The sequence below is a fragment of the Blennius ocellaris genome (assembly GCF_963422515.1).
Source record: "Blennius ocellaris genome assembly, chromosome: 3".
Taxonomy (NCBI): domain Eukaryota; kingdom Metazoa; phylum Chordata; class Actinopteri; order Blenniiformes; family Blenniidae; genus Blennius; species Blennius ocellaris.
Genome location: NC_137652.1, coordinates 17,770,631 through 17,790,173, shown reverse-complemented (window position 1 = coordinate 17,790,173; position 19,543 = coordinate 17,770,631). Strand labels below are relative to the sequence as shown.

The 19,543-nt window shown below is 44.8% G+C and overlaps 1 protein-coding gene across 1 annotated transcript; it reads right to left on the bottom strand.

Moving 5' to 3' along the window:
• Window positions 1-10,212: 10,212 nt before the first annotated feature.
• On the bottom strand, window positions 10,213-19,218 carry gpr108 (G protein-coupled receptor 108). Its single transcript, XM_080520326.1, has 18 exons — window positions 18,742-19,218; window positions 17,754-17,873; window positions 16,572-16,622; window positions 16,159-16,250; window positions 15,992-16,062; window positions 15,706-15,917; window positions 15,574-15,639; window positions 15,390-15,491; window positions 15,008-15,141; window positions 14,751-14,826; window positions 14,598-14,671; window positions 14,397-14,514; window positions 14,172-14,302; window positions 13,436-13,479; window positions 13,286-13,335; window positions 13,022-13,105; window positions 12,785-12,906; window positions 10,213-11,906 (listed from the first exon to the last, which is right to left on the bottom strand). Exons 1-18 carry the CDS (start codon window positions 18,835-18,837, stop codon window positions 11,819-11,821), a joined length of 1,731 nt encoding a protein of 576 aa, XP_080376452.1. The 5' UTR covers window positions 18,838-19,218; the 3' UTR covers window positions 10,213-11,818.
• Between the last annotated feature and the right edge of the window lie 325 nt (window positions 19,219-19,543).

Genomic DNA, 19,543 nt, shown 5'->3' with positions numbered 1-19,543 from the left:
ACCATTTTTTTTTTTTTGATTAACAAAAGTCGAGGACCACAACTGTGAAAAGTTAAAAAAGTTCTACTATTTAATCAACATTGTCATACATCTAAACAAGGGTAATCTTAAAAAAAATTTGAAAAATTGGCTTCAAAGATATATTATCATCACTGTGACATATTGATAACATTTATTCTCCTCTATGCTTGACTGATTCCTGTCAAATTGGACTTAATTGTGGCAGAAGTTTCTTAAGGAGCCAATGTATAACGTACGACGTACATCTGTGTAGGACGTCGTGGTCTGGTGAGTGACTTTAGCACCAATTTGTCCCTATTTTGGCTTTCAAAGTTTCTTTTTTTCTTTGGTTGTTATTTGCAGTGGTGCAGACTTTAACTATGATGTGCAAGCTTTTGATGACATCAATCCAACCTCTGCAAACTCTGCAAACTCTTCCTCTCGCTGCTTCTTCGAGTGATTCGGATACCATCTAGTGGTGCCGACTGGTATTACAAGACTAAACATGTTTGAGCAAGTTGGACAATTAGCTGACTTTGATTTGTATACAAGCAACATATCATTAATTTCTCTATAAAAAAAAACAGAAATACACCATGACACTGTTTGTTCAGTGTGGATGACAATTTTAGGTCATATCTATTTACATACATGTACATTTAAGTAGGATCAAACTCACACTTTCTACATAAACATGGCTTCTTTTTTTTTTACATGACTAAAGTTAAATCATGAAGGGAAATCTAGCTATCAGGATCACTAAGACATATCCAGGGGACATGTTTTTTATGTATTTTTTTAATGAATGGTACTTGTACATACATTGCGGAAATACTGTAAACCCACTAAAATATATTCAGCTGTTAGGATGATATATACCTATACATGTGAATGGGGCAGGAAGATCACCCCATTGTGAATCCTTTGGTCTGATTCAGTCAAGTGAACATCGACTGTTAAAAAAACATTACATTTTATGTCTGCACCTGCCACTGGACCTTTTCTGTCAGAGTTGACACAACAGTGGTCAGTTTCACTACAAGAGGAGGAAATGTGAATGTCAGTAAATGGAAACATTGGCACTCATTAAACATCATTGAGCTTCTCTAAAGATTCATTAAGGAATTCATGAGACTGACTTACAGAGTCCAGATATGAAGAAATGCTGTGGAAACCCATCCCTGTACCTAGAGGAGTGTGCACCGTTAATCTCGTGTGTTTCAAACCAGCAAACATGTATGAAATAACAAAACTGGATAAATCTCAACTGATCAAAGCAGTTCTTGTTGTCGTTCTTAGTTTTTCTTCTCTTGATATCCTGTATACGTCTTCCTTATTTCCTGTTTGGTTATCACGATGATGCATCAGTCCGACTGGCCTGTTGACAACAGGAGTCCCATGAACAGCTTCGTCTTTCTGTTTTAATAAACTGGAGGACAGCTGAGGGAATCGAGGAGCTCCAGGTATGATTACAAAGCTGCTATTATTCAGCAAACAATGTGACTTTTGCCACATTTTTGCTTGTCTCAAGGTATTAGCTGTGACACGCTGCATAATATTTTGCTCAAAATCCACACACACATACAGGGAGAAAAATCAAACCTCATTTTAAAAAGCCTGAACCTGTGAAGAAAAACTTGAAATTCTAAATCTGTCAAAAGAAAAAGGAAGCAGGATGTCTTATTTAAGAAGTTTAAATAAGTAAATGGAAAACATTAAGGAGAAAAGTGAAGAAAAAAAAGCAAATATTAATTTTAAGGTATCATACAATATGCGCGTTTTATGCCACAGAAGTGGCGCATTGTCAGAAAGCGAAGAATCTGTGTCTCCACGAGGGAGTCCATTCTCACATATTGCTATCACAACTAGCTCAGAGCAAGTGCAGAAAGACACATTCACAGTTACAGGGAATTTAGAGTCACCGATTAGTCTCAAATGTATGTTTTTGGACCGTAGAAAGAAACCAGAGTACCCAAAGAAACCCCTTCCACACGCAGAGAAAAACATTCAAAATCCTCACTCAGTCCCCATGATTGGACTCTAATCTGGGATATTCTCTCTGCGAACTACGGCGCTCAAGATTAAGGTATAGCATAAAGCCTTTATTTTAAATGTACATATTGTGTCTGAAATAAAAGACTTGCAAGTGACTCTGGGTAAAAGGTAAAAAACACACAGGTCATATGGGGACAAACCTCCAACTTGAATAAATAAATAAATAATATGATTCACTTGATTAATAAAGAGACTCCAGCCAAACTCTGTTTCCTTAGATTTTTTTATTGCACCTTCCTCAGAACACGCAGTATGTAGCTCAGGGATGCACTGACAGAGGATGTGATTCGTTACCATACATGGCTCTTATTGCATTGGTGCAATCAGGCGTCATTCTTTGGGATCTTTGAAGCTGCCACGATTTAAGATCAGTGTAGCTTTTAAAGTAGCCTGCGGGATTTGAACGAGTTATGCAACCCAGCGTCCTCGGAGCTCGGATTTAGTATCAGGAACTGTGCACGGATTGATTGGTTGTGGGATACGTTGTACACAATTTGACCAGTATTACTAATAAAAGGTTTGTATCTTTCTCAGAAAAGCTTTAAATCTGCTGCAATTTCTTTTAACTTTGTTTTTATTAACAGAAAATCTGCATGTTACTTCTCAGCATCAGTCTTTCTTTATTGGAATTTGTCCAAATGGAGAAAAAAACGAACAATATAGTGTATATTGGCTGAGTATTTCTCCTTAAAAACTTCGTACTGGGAGTCAGGGGGACTTAACATCATAACTAAACTCACAAGAAACAGAGGTTCCTTTTGAAAACATATTGAATTACATATGGTCAATTTTCAAATAAAGTTCATATGGTGTGATTTTATAGTCTCAAAAGGATCCTGACCCATGAAGATGTCAGATGGCTGGTCGTCAGGCTTGATCCAGATGTTGAATCGGCTTAATTGAATTTGTGAGAATAAACTTTATTCGATCAAGCTCCACCTATTCCCTCAGTTTTTGTCACCACCTCCACTTTAAGTCTTTCAGAAGCATTTCGAAAATTGTGGTCCAGTGTCAACATCTGGCCCAGGCCGGGATCCTTGAGTTTTTGCCACGAAAACTTGAAGCGCCTCATTAGATATAAAACATTGATTTAGGATATAAAACAAAGGGGTCGATGTGAGAGAAGCTGGGCATGCTTGTAATTGTACATTACTGCAAACGTTATTAATTTGAAGGCCGTTCGTCGTGATTACTTGACGTGTGTAACGTGTGCTTAAAATCAAAATACTAAAAGGTAGTGAACATTTAGGGTCTGACAATATGAGTCCTGTGCCCTGAAAGCTGTAAAACACCTGAAAACTAATTTTAAATGTGAAGTTTACAGGTTTAGCTGATCATAGGGACAGTGGTTAACAGGCACTTTAAAGCACAGCAGTAATATGAAAAAGGCAAAAATAATTGAGGGAATAACAGTAGTTGCAGCAAAGATCCCAATGAATGGACACACTCCTTTTATGAATGATTCACCAATATGTTGCCACAAATATCAAAGTAAGTGATTAAGTTGAACAGATCAACATGGAGGACAACATGGCCGGACAGAACGTTTAAAGAATCACTCATTACAGTGCTGACATTAAGATAGTTACGTTTCCTTACATATATCAGCCTAATACAGTTACTCCCAGCGTGATATTGATCGGTTATGTACAGATTTCTCTCTATCAGCCGCTACTTTTCGGGGTTAAACACTTCTGCTTCTGCCCTCATCGCTAATGCTGTGAATTCACACCGTGACCGTGAGTACTATGAACTAATATGTACATCCTACTTGATTCTATGACGCTGCTTAATAACCAGAGAGACGGCGAGGGAGCGGCGCGTTTGGTGACACGGGAAAGCGGCAGGTGCAAAGCAGTGATGAAACGGACAGCTGAACACTAAGTGCCATGAGGAGGAGGTGGAGGAGGAAGAGGAGGAGTTGGTGCAGCACACAGGAACACATAGATAAAGAAGGAAGATGACATGTCACTCACACACGTCTGCTCATCCTTCCCACACATCTCCGGTGTCTCCTCCCCTCTTTAGATTCCACAGAGGACACCTGCTGCGGCTGTCGACTTTCTGGCTAGTGAGCGTCCTCCTGCTCCCCGGCGGGGGGGCTGCCGGTGTGCGTGTCCACGGAGCCGTGGGCCGTGCTGTTCCACGGGGCGGCGTCAGGCTGCGGCTCCAGAGACGGACTCAGAGAGGCCGGGTCGGTGGAGTTGGAGGTCGGATCCAGCAGGATCTGCACGGAAGTCGGCGGGTGGCTGACGGCGGCGTCGACAGGAAGGCCGGAGGAGGGGCTGGGTGGGGCGTCGGGTGTGGCCGAGGGAGTCGGGGTGTTGGAGGGTGACTGCGATGAGGAGCCGGGTGTGGCGTTCAAGGACAGGTTGGAGAGAGTGGGTGTGGGTGTGTCGGAGAAGACCGGAGCGAGGGGCTCAGAGAGGGCATCAGCCTCTGGATCATCGGCTTGTGGGTCAGGAGGGGCGTCCGCCTGGGAATCGGACGGAGCTTCCGCCTGGGAATCGGACGAGGCGTCGGACTGCAGGTCGAGTGGGGCGTCGGCCCGCAGGGCGGACGGAGCATCGGCCCGGGCTCCGGATGGGCTATCGGACGGGGCGTCCGCCTGGGATCCGGATGGAGGGTCTGTGGGGAGGTCGGTGGGAGTCGGCCGCGGGGTGTGAGCAGGAGTCGGTTCCCGTGGATCGCTGCAGACCGGCTCACCCTCGGCCACGTACCACACCTCATTGTGTCTGTTCAACAGCTTCAGAGGACTGTACGCATGAACACAACACACAAGAAAAGAGCAAAAGATAAGTAGGAAGAACAACACGTCAACATGAGCTGTTTCTGATTATTGGTACTAATGCTAGATGGACTTCATTGCAGCACGTCAGCAGCCTCAGCATGCTTCACATGCTGCCATGCAAGGTGTTCACAATAATGATCCACGCGTTTGTGAGCATTAGCTTGGCTGCAGTTGGTTAAAATCTGTCGGTTTTCAACCTTTTAAAGGATTAAACTAAGAATGCGCTGATATACGGAGGTTTGACTCAAGAACACGTCGTTGTGCAGGACAACTTCTCTAAGCGTCTACAATAGACTGGAATACAGAAAAGATTCAAAAACTTTCCGGACTGTGTGAATGTTTACGACGTTCTCAGAAAATAATGACGCCAAAGAGGGATTGGATATTCCCAAGAAGTGACGGTAATGTGTAAAAAAAAAAAAGATGCGACACCTGTCGTAGCCGACTCCGTAGTGATAGCTGCGGTTGTAGGAGGCTCGAACTCTCTCCAGCTCTTTGTTCAGCAGGTGAGCGTGAAGCCGGGAGGTGACCGACAGCATCCAGCCTCCATAACTCCTCACGTACACGTCCATCTCCGGCATCTCGGTGAAATACAGCTGTGCAGAGCGGAACAACAGACGTGAGCAAACACGAGTGACAAGAAAGACGGTAGATGCTGCAAAGGAAACAATCCAGAAAGCACAAAAAACATTCCCAACGTGACGCTTGAAAGCCAAAAGAGAGTAATTTCCTTGTATGACACAAAGGAGTCTTGATGCTTTGTCAGAGGGAAACTCACGTCACACAAATTTCCACCACCTTGTTTTTTTGAGGGTAACAAAGGGTATCAAAAAAACCCACCAAACTAAACAATTCAGTTTGACAGCTATTCGTCCACCGGGGGCAGTGCAGCGAAGACAGAGGGCCTGGTGGGTCGGCAGACATGCAGCAGTAAACACTCAATAATTCTAATACTAATGGAAACAGCATGAAGACCTGTGAGCAGAGGCAACACAACACTGAGACCCGAGCTGCGACGTCAATGATGCTGCCGTGAGAGCGGAACAACATTGAGCAACATCGACTCTGTTTCTGCCTCCAAACACTTTTCTATTCATCTTCAGGGAGAAGCCATTGATCAGATTATCCACATAATGTGAAGCAGGTGAAGCTCAGCCCCCCCCCCCCCCAGGCCCCTCACGCTCACTTTATCGTTAGTGGGTGCTGGCGGTTTGTCCTGATAGGCTGCAGGCAGCGGGAAGTTGAGTGTGTAAACGGCAGGCTCCCACATCTTCGTCTCCTCTGGGACCTTCACCAGGACTGGGGCGGTCATCTCCATCTGGAGGCCTGTACAACAACACACACATTCCAAGAAGAAGCATCCCCAAACATTCCTGAGCCCCCCCCATCCCCCGCCCCCCCAACAATGTCATCCTGTCTTTACCTCCTTCGTTGGCGCCGGTGATGTACTGGAAAAGCCTCCTGAAAGCCATGGCTGCACCCACTCCCATGAAATAGGCCTCAGCATCTGTCGACACCCAGCGGGTGGGACTGTAGTGTCGCACCTGAAGACACACACACACACACACACACACACACACACACACACACACACACACACACACACACACACACACACACACACACACACACACACACACACACACACACACACACACACACACACACACACACACATATTAAAGCCTAATGAGCAGGTATTGTGGATCTTGGATCATGGGGGATTTTCACCCACCTCATATTCATCTGTTTTGCAGACCAACTCATATTCCAGACACTCCTTTGACTCTGTGCAGAAGCTGTTGTTGGTACTCGGTCTACAACACATGGACACAAGAAATATATATAGAATTTTTTTTTTTTTTTTTAAACAACCAAAATAAATGAACAGATGTGCACAAACTGCTTTGACATAGCGGAGGCTGTATTTTTTGATTCAACATTTTATAACAACAGGGAACGGGCTCTATCAAATCTTTCACTGATATTTTACGACATTGAGAACTCAAGAAATTCAAGTGAAATAAAATGTTAAAACACATTTGGTAACCTCTTTAAAGGAAGAGCTCAAACAGGTTGGTAAAGCTGTTCTTTACATGCCCATTTGTACCAGATACAACTTCCACAGGTGTCAAATTACCATGACTGATGGCCAAATACTCCAAATCTCTTTGATTAAAACAAGTGAGCAATATTTATATATATTGCAATTGCAATTTACATATATTACAATGGCAATTTAAACTAAAATAGTAACTGATCACATGGAAATATGCAAATTGGGCTTCTTACAACCACTGCTGAATTGTTGGACACGCCGACCAACACACTGACGACCGTATTCATACAGGCAGAGTTTGTTGCTTATAAATTAAATTAATCCAAGAAAAAGACCACAACTATTTTTACTCTTTGCCCTCACACTCGTCGATGACTACGACTCTCAGCTTTTCCTTCCTTGGACCTGGAGCAGAGGTAACTCACTTCTCCTGCCTGTAAAATGTATCAGTGTCCAATCTCACTAAAGCTCCTTTGGGTGAATGAAGTGAGGGGGGGAAAAAAAACCCTTGCAGAGTTTCCAGGATCTCATTACAAGCCTTATAAGTGTGGCTGGGCTTTCTGTAAGCTCCTTACTGCCCATTGTGCTGGAATGAGTGTTGGACGTGTCACATGTCCAGCCTGTAACTCACCGCTTTGTTTTACATCTCACACTGATTTCAAGCTCAGAAAATAGTCCGATTTTGAATCAAACAAAGCTAAATATGATAGTTTGAGTATGTTTGGCAGCGTCCACGTCCACGTCCCTGCTTCTGATTGGGTGAACTTACCCAACACTTCCTTCAGCTGAGACCAGGAGTGACAGAACTGCCAGAACTGAGAGGAACGCCCTGCGGGAGGACACACACACAACACAACCATACATATCAGCCGTGTCGCGAGGAATTCAGGAGGATCATTAAATAGTGAAATTAATGCTCAATAACGACAAACAAATGTACAATTTTAAGTGTAACAGTTACAACATTTGGAACCGACGTCTAAAGTCATTCCGAGTTTTTCAGATTAACTAAAAAAACGACTCGTGCTTTTTATTGCCATTGACACTCATCCCAAAATTTCTCCTGGTTGATCGATAAGGGCTGCATGGTGGTGTAGTGGTTAGCACCTGGATGGATGGATGGATGGATGGATGGATGGACAAAAGGAAAGCAGAGTTGGAGGTACAAAGTCATTCAAGCTCCATCTTCCCACACCCCAATAGGAAACAATAGACTTTCTTTTTTTCTCTGATCCTGTTAAGAAGAATATACAGATGCTCCTTGTGCGTGGCGATAAATGAACTCCCAATTCCTTGAATAATACGACAGAGGACACATTTTGGGAAGGTCAGCACTGACACTGAGACCTGGTTTGATGGTTGCCACTGTGCAGCAGGAAGCTGTGGCTCGGTTTGCACTGCAGAGATGAAATGGGACACGCAATGGGGGGTGGTGGGATGGTGTGGGGGGGGGGCTCTGCATCATCGGGCTGTCTTCTTCCAATTCAAAGGCGTTTTGAGGTCAAGCGACCAGGAGGCGACGTTGTGTTTCATCTCCAAACATTTCATTGTTCCCACTCAAGCAAAACACCCGGTCAGAGGCAGTTATCACTATTTAGGAAGGTGGGTGGTCTGAACGTGCGACCACCAGTTTAGATCAAACCATGTCCTCTTTGGGTTTGGCGCAGGTGACGCATCAGCCTGTTAAAAAAAAAAAAAAAGCGCTGCGAAAAAAAAAAGAATCGGATCTCCTTTGAGCAATGACAATGACGCAAACTTTACCTGCGCACATTACAAGAAGAAGAAGAAGCAGAAGAGGTGGTGAATGGAATGATGGAGCTGTTATTGTCCCCAGCAGAGTGGTACTCACATGTCTGTCCTTGTCCACCTGGCGGGGCGGCGCGGAGAGGAGCAGTGATGGAGCCGCATTGACTGACTGACTGCAGACTGCTGCACTCCGACGGGCGCCGCTGGCTTTACTGCGGACTGCAGCGCGCACGAGGGCGGGGCCGAGCACAGCCGAGCACAGCCGAGTCGAGCCGAGTCGAGCCGAGCTGGCACCAGCCGGGATGGAGAGGAGAGAGGTGCACGCCTCTCATCTGTGCAGACTCAACACAGATCCTCATTATGCTGCAATTCTGCAGTCATCTTGTGCAGGATGGTTGAATTAGATGGAAGAGAGAGAGAGAGAGAGAGAGAGAGAGAGAGAGAGAGAGAGATGTTTCTGGATCATTTCACTGTGAGGATAAAGTATTAACCACGAGTCCACCTTGTTGCTCTCTCTCTCTCTCACACACACACACATACACACACACACACACACACACACACACACACACACACACACACAATAAATGAGAATATACAGTAAAACAATGCAAAAAGACTACAAAAAGATAAATAAAAAATCAAATCAGAAGTGGAAAAGAGAACTGAAATTCCCGTTTTGTTGCTGAAATTGACTTCAATTACAAGCAAAAGTAAAGGCCACTCAACCCCTTTATCTCATTGGGGACATGAGACTGCAGTAATACTTTGTCTTGCACTTCTCCCAGTGATCCAGACCCACCTCTCCTAGTTGTTTCGTCACACAGAATCCATTCGTGGGATGAGCTGCAGAGCCGAGTGTGTGGGCAGCATCGCCCCAAAACAGATTTTTTTTTTATTTTTTGCCAACACCAGACAGCTGTTTCTTTGCTGTTGACTCTTGTTTGATGTTGTTTGTTGGCGATTGAAGTCTGACGACATGAGACATCAGTCCTAATCTGAACGCAGGTGAGTTGGGTTTCTTTTCATGATTCTGAGTAAAGCACACTTTGTGGGTGAGGACTATGACTCTGCAAAGCAGCAAAGTCATAGTTGGCATTGACATCTTTCCAGACTCATAATGTATGCAGTGTAGAGGAAAGCAATGATGGGTAATAAGTGCAGGGTAGCGTGAGGTACTCGGTCATATACGGTAAAGGGGATTAAAGTGGAGCAAGCCCGACCTCGACTTCTATCCAAATAGGACATGATGGCGTGAAGGAGTGAATACGCTCCCCTTTTATAAGGCTAAGGACCATACTTAACTTCCTGTGTGTATATATATATATATAATTTATGAATTTACCTTTTTAAAGTGCATGTAAACATGCTCAACAAGTGCAAGTGATATGTTGATTTCCATATACCTGATGCTAGTCAGTCATACAGGGGGTTGCTTTATGCATGCGACACTGTGCCCATTGAGAGAGCCGCATTCAAAGGAGTGAATAATACTCACGGGAAAAAAAATTAAGGCATAGGAACAAAATAAAGACACACACACACGCAAACAAATCCTTCCAGAACTCTGCTTTATTGTGACAGTTCACACAGACACCAAAACAGCCACCCCTCCGTAACATCACGACCCTCTTCGCCGAGCCGAGGTCAGGCGAGGGCGCACTGACGGCTCTTCGCCATCACGATCCTCTGCACGGAGAGTCCGGACACACGTTACCCGTCTGTAAACACGACGCTGCTCGGTCATCCCTGAAACAGGAGCGAGGGCGGCCCAATCTCAATAGTCTTTCCTCGCCCGTCTGTCTGCCTACAAAAAGGAGTCCAAAACATCTCACTGAAACCAAACATGGTCCGAAAAAAAACCAAACAAACCCCTCTATAAAGCCTTTATGTTTTTTTTTTTTTTTGCTTTTATGAAAGCATTATGTGCCTCCTTTTTGTCGCAACAGTCTTAAATTATTTACAAATGGCCACCTGGCTGCACACGTAGATGAGCTTCCATAACATGGTAATCCGTCAATAATTATTAAAATAAGCTTCACATCAAGAGCAAAAACAAAAGTAATCAAAAGCAGGCAGATTGAAAAAATAATCAGTTAGGTCACTTCTCGGCCCTGATTAGCACTGCGATGCCAAAAAGGGAAAAAAAAAAAAGAACAAGAACAAGGCTGTCAAACACAAGTGGGGCCCACTGTTCCAACTGTTTCGGAGTTTGATCTGAAACCGGTTTATTCAGCAAGAACTCCATATGTCTCCACGTGGGCGTCTACAACCATTAAAGCACTAATATTACAGCAGTGGTCCCAGTGAGGGACCAGGAGGGACGCCAAACTCCCCTACACAAATCGGAATACTGGAACAGAAGTCAATACATTGGAACATACAACCTCTTACGTCCTCATATTTCAATCTAGAACTCAACGCAAGAAGTGACATATTGTACTCTGTGTGTGTGTGTGTGTATGTGTATGTGTGTGTGGTGAAGCTGCATCGCTGACTGGTGGGATATTACTGCCCCTGAACTGCAGATTCAAATATACTGATAATTAGCCTTTTTTACCTGAGTACGGGCTATTGTCTACAAACGGCAGGGGGCGGGGGGGGGGGGGGGCGGCTTGGTTAAAAAAATGTTGTGTCGCCTCACATTTGTGTACTCACATCACACGAAAAGGTACAGCTAAGAGGCTCGCAGAAGTACCGTCTTAAATAGCCAATATAAACACACCCGAAAGCAACGTCTTTCTCTGAAATGATAATTATCTTTGGAGAAAGAGAAAGAGTCCGAAAGAGAGAGAGAGAGAGATGAAAACTATAAAGAACGTCTGAGCTCCACATCTCCACCCGATGATGACGGAGGAGTCGTTTCAGGATGGACCGCTCCACAGAAACACAGAGCGTCCAAGAAGTCACTTTTCTTTTGTTTTTTTTGTAGGTGTTTTTTTTTCCTTTTTGTGTTTTTTTTTTTTGCATAGCCAGACAGTGGGCGTGTCCACTGCAACCACTTTAAAGAATTTCAACGAGGAGCACGGTCGCCGGGTCCGGGGAGGCCTTGGTCCTGTGTGCCCCCTGTACACCAGCTGGCCAGGTGGTGAGGTGGGGGGGTTGGGGAGGAGGAGGAGGAGGAGGAGCGGCTTTAGTTGGTCTCTCTCAGAAATGTAGCGTCCCGCTCACAAGGTGGACTCTTTCTGGCGCTCGCGTCCGTTTGACGTCTTCTTCACTTTGGAAATGCCCTCCAGTGCCCCAGACTCTGTCACACTGCACACAGAGACAATCATTTTTTACTGCGATCGACTGCCGAAGCATCAAATAAATGAACAAATGAATGAATGACTCATTAGAAAAACACTAAAAGATTCTCATCTTGTGTCTGGATGCATTTTTCAAAATAAGCAACAGCACCCACTAGTGGCCCTATGTGAAAAAAACGACATTGTTTTCAGCATTTCTGCTATTTCCGCATAAACATGGACATAGACATGGTTTTATAAACATTGCCTGGCAAACATTTCTGAACTGAAGGCAAGAGTGACGCGCTTTCATTTTACAAATTGTGTAAACGAGGCCTGAGTGAACACACTGAAATTTCTATACATTTTATATTAATTCCATCATGGACAAATATTAAAAACAATACAAATCTGATCACTGCATTTTCAAGAGATCCAATGTTGTATTTCCTTGCTTTTTAAACCAGACGTCATACTTTTAGTTTATAGATTGTGAGATCATAAATGACTTGACACTAAAGCATCTTTCTTTTCTTCACGTGAAAACTATTTGCCTATTTAAGTGCCAATCAAATGTTTGCAACTTCACATCAGCCACAGAAGTGATCAACGCTAATAAATATTACTTATTATCCAAAGGAATTACTTTCACATGTGTTATATGAAAAATAGACCACATTTTACACTGAGGACCAAATCGACTGTGACAATGGAAAAGTTCAGACTAAAATGTTTCTCAATACATTCAAATATTTCTCAAGATCAGCTGTTTATTAGGTTTTGGGTTTTTTTTTCATAAGGGATAACAATTAAGCTTTGAAAATGCTTGTTTTGTGTCATTGTTGTTGTTGTAAGCATCTTGAAGTCACACTTCAGCCGTGGCAAAGACGAGCCGCGTGCACTCACACTTCGTCCGCCTCCACGTCCTCCTCGTCCTGGGGGAGCTGGAGGTACGGGTTGTTGGACGCTGGTCTGAACTTGTAGCCCGTCAACACGAAGAAGATGAGGGTAGAGACCTCCACCAGGAACTGAGAAGGTTGAGGGAACACACGGGGGGGTAGGTGTCAGGGGAAACTGCAGCCGCCGACCAAACTTGTCAGTTTTTTTGGAGGGGAGTACGATCGCCCCGAGTTACCGTCTCACCTCGTAGCACCACTGCCACTGGAAGGGCATGGTGATCTTGAGCAGGATGGCGATGATCCTCGTGAAGTAGATGTAGCACACAATCTGGAAAGGAAGAATACTGATGTACACAAGGTGGAAGAGGCAGAATCGAACAAGCTTCAATGCGGTCACACAGTGTGAGCCGCTTCAGTTTTATTTACTACAGAAAACTGAGAATAACACAACATTTTTAGAACCATATGTATATGGTACTGCTACTGCCTAAAATACTCCTGCTCTTACCATCACATAGTAATGCCGGAAGAGCTTCAGCTTCTCCAGATTCATGGCAGCTGAAATACAAAACCACATTAAATATGATGAATGACCAAACGGCGAGAGACTTTGGGGGGGGGGGAAACCTTGTGAGCTGTAACTGATCTCCTTCCTTACCTTTACCGTCGGTGCTGGAAGCTTCCTGTAGGTGACGGATCGACCTGCAGAGACGCATCACAAACCACTTCACATATTCAACCTGCTGTTTAGTGTTTTGAGGACGACTTCCATCAATAATTTGACTTTGCTTTCCTCTAAAAGGCTCAAATAGAAGGCAATACAGCACTATTGCTTCATTTTTTTACCAAAACAGATGTGTGAAACTGTGTATTTTTAAAGGTTAATTCAAAGTCAATTTGCCCTTATTGTAGATATCTACATATGTATATTATATTATATTATTGTATATATATATAATGTAGATATATGAAATCTCTGAAAAAGATGACTTGAAGCCTCAAATTCTTAAAGAAATGCTCTGCGAGTGAGCTGTGAGGTTTGAGTGAGACTTTACAACATCTTTGAGAACATAAAGCATTGTTTTAATACCATTGAGGTTTTTATGACTATTTGAATAACTTGTCTAAACTCTGCTCTGCCATAATGTTGCCTGTAGATATGAAGTTATATAAATATATTAAAAAAAAAGGCAGAACACTTTTATGAACTCTGGGGAAATATACAATAAGATCAGCGACATTGTCTTTTTGAGATCAACTGAAGGTCGAAACCCTTCGTCACCGGGATGTGACGCCGTGAAGACAAGCGGTATTCCGCCTTGATTTCATCATCCATTGATTGTTTAAAATGGAAAGTGTGAGTGCTACGAGGCAGACGGGCCGCACACACTGACCAGACGACGGGGAAGAGGATGGCTCCGCAGCAGATGAGGTCGACCAGGAACAGGATCTCCTTCCACAGATAGTACTCGCTGGAGCCCTCCTCCGTCGACTCGATGATGATGTAGGCCACGTTGGCGAGAACCTGGAGGAGTGAGAGTGAGTCACGATTATATACCCTTGTGCACACACACACACGCGCACACACAGGAGTGTGTCAACACACGCCCAGCCCGTACCTGCAGAGGAATGACGATCATGAAGATCTTCTTCTCCTTGTCCGACAGGATGTATTTGACGAAGGCCCAGCCGGTGCCGATCAGAGCCAGGGTGATGAAGAGGAGGGCGCCCTTCAGACTGAGGAAGTGTGTGAGGAAGACGTCCTTTAGAAATCACTGAGACACACAGCGCGGCGCACGCCGAGTCGCTGCCGTACTTACAGGTGTGTTATGTAATACATGACGGCCCAGCCTTCGATGGGATGACCCTCGGTGTTGATGAAGTGATAGTTGATCTGAAGGAGAGACGGAGGGACGAAATGAGACGGCCGGAAGAGAAAGCACAACCACACACCGCGTGGGATGACGTCTTACGCTGTGGAAAACCAGCGAGATGGATTTGGTGAACGCCAGAGCGGCCATCAGCCAGTGGATCTTAAACACGCTGTACCTGGAAAGAAAACACAAGGACAGTCGTTTGTTTTTAGCTCTCTGGAGGCCGTGGACTGTTGTTTGGGCGTGACGTTGTTTACGGCTGCACTTCCAATTCGTGCCGCCTCGAGAACGTTTTGAGTGAACCTCAAATCGCTGCGGACGTCTCCTTCAACGCGAGCAGCAGAGTGAAAGCGTACCTGTGCTTCATGAGCGTGTACACCCAGACCAACGCGGCCGTGAAGAAGACTCCGGCCATGCAGATGTAGAGCCGGGACAGAGGGATTTCTGCTGCAGACAGGAAGCCGCCCGGGTTCTTCTCCGTCACTTCCACCTGGAGACGACACACACGAGTTAACACGGACACACCTCAGCGTGCAGACGTACGTACACACACACACACACACACACACACACACACACACACACACACACACACACACACACACACACACACACACACACACACACACACACACACACACACACACACACACACACACACACACACACACACACACACACACACACACACACACACACACACACACACACACACACACACACACACACACGGCTCACAGTGAAGGAGTAGGGCCGCTTGATTCCCGGAATCCTGTTCTGACAGTAGTGGAACTTGAGGCTGTACAGACCCTCGGCCTTGGAGCCCACCTTCATGAGAAACTGCGAAGAGAAGACGCGACGGACTTGAGTGACGGCGGGGAGAGACGCTGGCTTGCTGCCGGCGTGAGGCGGGCGTACTCACGCTGAAGCTGTAGAAGGTGTGATTGACTTTGTCGAGCGCCAACGTCAGCTGCGTAGGGGCGTCCAGCTGCAAGGAAACGCAGGTTAGGAGCGGATTCCCTGGAGCACAAAGACGCACTGGCAGAGCTCTTACATAGAATTCGGTTCTCTCTTCGGGCTTCGCTTCTGCTTCAACGTTCAACTTTCCCTCTGGCTGTTCCTCCTTCTTGGGAATGGCGGGGTCATCGCTCTTTGGGGTGTCTTTGGGCCCATCGTCGGGCTTTTTGGTCGTTTCGTTCATGTGCCCTGCTGGTGCTGGTTCAGCTTCAGCGGGGTTGATGGGACTCTCCCTGGCCTTTCTCTGAACTGCACACAAAAACGATGCTTTGTAAAAAAACGACCGTTGATTTCACAAGACGGATAAACTGAGCCACACTGACCTGTCTTGGCTTCAGCCTTCGCCTTTGATATGAGGACGTTGTCTTGGATTCCCATTGTTTTCACATTGACACTTAAAAAACAAACAAACAAAAAAAACACGACAACATGTTTTTACAGTTGGTGCACTTCGACACCCTCCTCTGACTACTGCAGCTGAAATACACACCTCAGGTTGTTGATATCGATCAGGAAAAGGATGAGAGGCTCGTCGTTGTTGGACTTTGTAAAAGTGAGCGGGCATGTCTCCGTCTCCTCCGCCTGCAGGGATCAAAAATCATTCGGTTAGTCACATTTTAACATCTACCACTGCATTAGCAATCCAGGTTGTTGTAAAATGAGGCCTGGAACCATTAAAGATAAACATATTAGGACAGTTTCTAAAATCTACTGCTGTCGTGTGCTGATCTGAGATCTGACGGAGTCTGCCTCCTTTTTTTAGAGGCAATCTGGGGGGGGGGGGGTTCCAAAAGAAAAAAACATTGGGAATTACTGGAGTGATTGACTGATCAGTTGGAAAAAGAAAAAAAATTCTAAATCAACACTGTGTTGACAGAGAAGTTGATGATTTATTATACTCACTGTGTAGGACAGGACTCCATTGACACGCGACCTGGAGAGGCTGAAACCAACCTGAAGGAGGAGCAGTGACCGGTCAGTGAGTTCCAATACAAAAAAACAGCTCACTCAGACCTGCAGGAGATCCATTTCCAGACTGGAGATTTAAAATCAATACCAAGTCAAAAAAATTAAACGCTCTTGAACTGTGCAGGTGTCAGAAGCGCACGTCACAGAGGACTGAACCTGTTTGACTGGCAACAGAAGAGAATGTTTCTTTGTCGTCTCAGCATTAGTGTCAAGTGCAGGGCTGCCAAACATAAGGCCCAAGCCAAAAATCATCAGGCAAATTCTAAAAAGTACAAACAAAAATGAGCTATAAGAAACTTTTTTGGGACATTTCGCTCAATTTTTGCACCAGAAAATATTCAAATTGGCTTCATGTTGACATTGTAGTCATTTTCTGTAGAAATTGTTTGGTTTTAGATAAGACTATTATTCCCACAAGGGGAATTTGATTTTTTTTTTTTTAATCACATATACTCCATGTCACAACAAAGAAAAACATAACTTTAACTGTAAAGGTTATTATGACACTATTTTACCAGTTCAGCACAGTCAACATTGTATGAGGCCCCAAGCCTAAAATGTTTGACAGCCCCAGTGTAGAGTACGAGAAAACAAATACGACTACTAATGAAACTACCTCATTTATGGGTGTTAAACATATGATATCAAGGCCGACATGGTCCGGCCAGACAGTCCAACACGGTATGGGGGAAAGATCCCACATCATGTTAAAATAAAGCATTGAAGTTCTGTTCCTAATTTGAATGAGTTAGACCTAAAGTACGAGAGAGACGTTGCAAAACTTGAAGGAAATGTAATAAAATGGACTAAACCCAATAAGACCTTCAGGTGAAAGCACCTCCATTAGAACCAAACTCATACTGTGTTAGTGGAACCTCACAAACCAGGAGAGAAATGAGACGGATGCATTAAATCTCAATGTGTACATTTTCAGAATATGCCGAGTGCGCACTAATTCAAAGGTGGACAATTTGAATTATTATGTCCTCTTTCTTTGCTTTCGTTTTACTCATTCGGTGCATTTGAGAGCAGACCGAGCTGAACCTCCCAACGTATTGCGTGAAGCAGTCGGCAGAAAGAGGAGCGCAGCTTCGGGAAACCCCCGCAACTTCTCACCGGGTGCGTGCTGTAGTTCACCAGTTTCTCCGGGACTCGAAGGTGGGACAGCTTGACGTCCAGCGTCCCGTTAGCGTAGAAGCCAAAGTTGTTGAGGTCCACAGCGAAGCGAGTCTCATTCTGAGGAGAGCGACACACAATCGGGAGTGGAGTTACTACAAGTGAAGATCAGCAGGGATCCCGCTGGAGGTGTTGTCTGCAAGCTTCATGACTTAAAATAAAACAAAAAAACATTTTTAACACTTTTCCAAGAAATAAAGTTGGTCTTGAGGATCATATTTAACGTGCAAAATAAACATCTCAATATACGCTGAAGTTGAAGCCATGGGAATTAAGGAGAAATGAACATTTATTACAGTTCTTAACGTTTTATCTTAAATGGATGTACACCATTTCACATGGCTGAAATACAGAACGTTTAGCATATCTGCTTTCATAACCCATTTTAGCTGTTTTAACTATGATTTTAACCATTTTATGTGGCGTTTGTTGTAGTACTTAGTTGTTAAATTCTCTCTACGTATCACACACAGGCAAACCGGCATCGTTTGCATAGATCACATTGAGTGAAAATCTTTTATTTGTACAGGTTTATCAGAAGGAAATGGACACATATCTGTTGACGATGTAGTAAGACTATTTAAATTAAGGGATTCATTTGACAACTTGACCCGGGAGACAAGAATAGCTGTGGCAGATGGTTTTCTGTAAAACACAACAAAATTTAATATGAATGATTAATCTAGACATTATTTAGAGGGAGCGGGACACTACAGAGGGGCTTCGGGGACCCCTGTCCTGCACAGAACACCTGTCAAAATGTCACTACGACAACCGTGATGTTTAGGATCAGCCAGCCTGCATCATGTTTAGGATCAGTCTCTGGGGCTAATTGGAGCTCCAGCTCCTCCTGGGGGAGAGCGACACAGTCCGCCGTTAGCCCCCGGAGCTAACTCGGCTAACCCCGGCCAACAGGACGGCGACTTACCGTCAGGGTAAGCTTGTGTATCCTCGCTTTACCCCCGGTCAGCAGCAGTGTGAGGAAAAAGCCAGTCACCAAGCAGCCTCTGTGTGCCTCGGCCATCACCGACCTGCTAACGGGAACTACCAGCTAACGTTAGCGAGCGACGATCCTGCCAGACGGACGAATAGCAGCAGTCTCAGCAGCGCACGAGGCCTCTGGCAGCGGCTTTAAACCGTCACCTCAGAACATCCGCACCCACGCTAAGTAGTTCACAGCCAAGTACGGACCGTGTGGGTTATGTTTTCCCGAGTCTTTTGTGCTCTCATCGCGGAAGGGGAACAGCTAGCTGGACGTAAAGCTCCCACTTCCTGGTCCGGCGTCAAAATATTCAGCAAAGGGGCGGACGTTCGCGTCAGAGACGGAAACATCCGTAACACCGGCTCGGGCACGTCAGCGAAGGCATCTGCGTTCTTAACACCGATTAAAGAGAGAGACGCCGCGGAGCTCCAGGCGCAAGAGGAGTTTTGAAGCTCATCCGGAGAATAATCCACACTCGAGTTTTATTCTAAGCAAAATACGGTTTTTTCCTGCTTGTTCCGTTCTGTCTGCACCTTGATCAACATAACCCTGAGCTGGGTCACGTGGTTCGTCACTTCCTGTTTGTCACGTGGGTGGACCGATCCTCCACGTTGAATGAAACCGGTTGGTGTTCATGGCTGCACTTAACTTTTAATTATAGTTATTAAAAAAACAATAGTATTTTGGGGGTCATTATTGAGCAATACTTTATTTGAAGTTAAAAATATGTAAGGAATTCAAAAGTGAA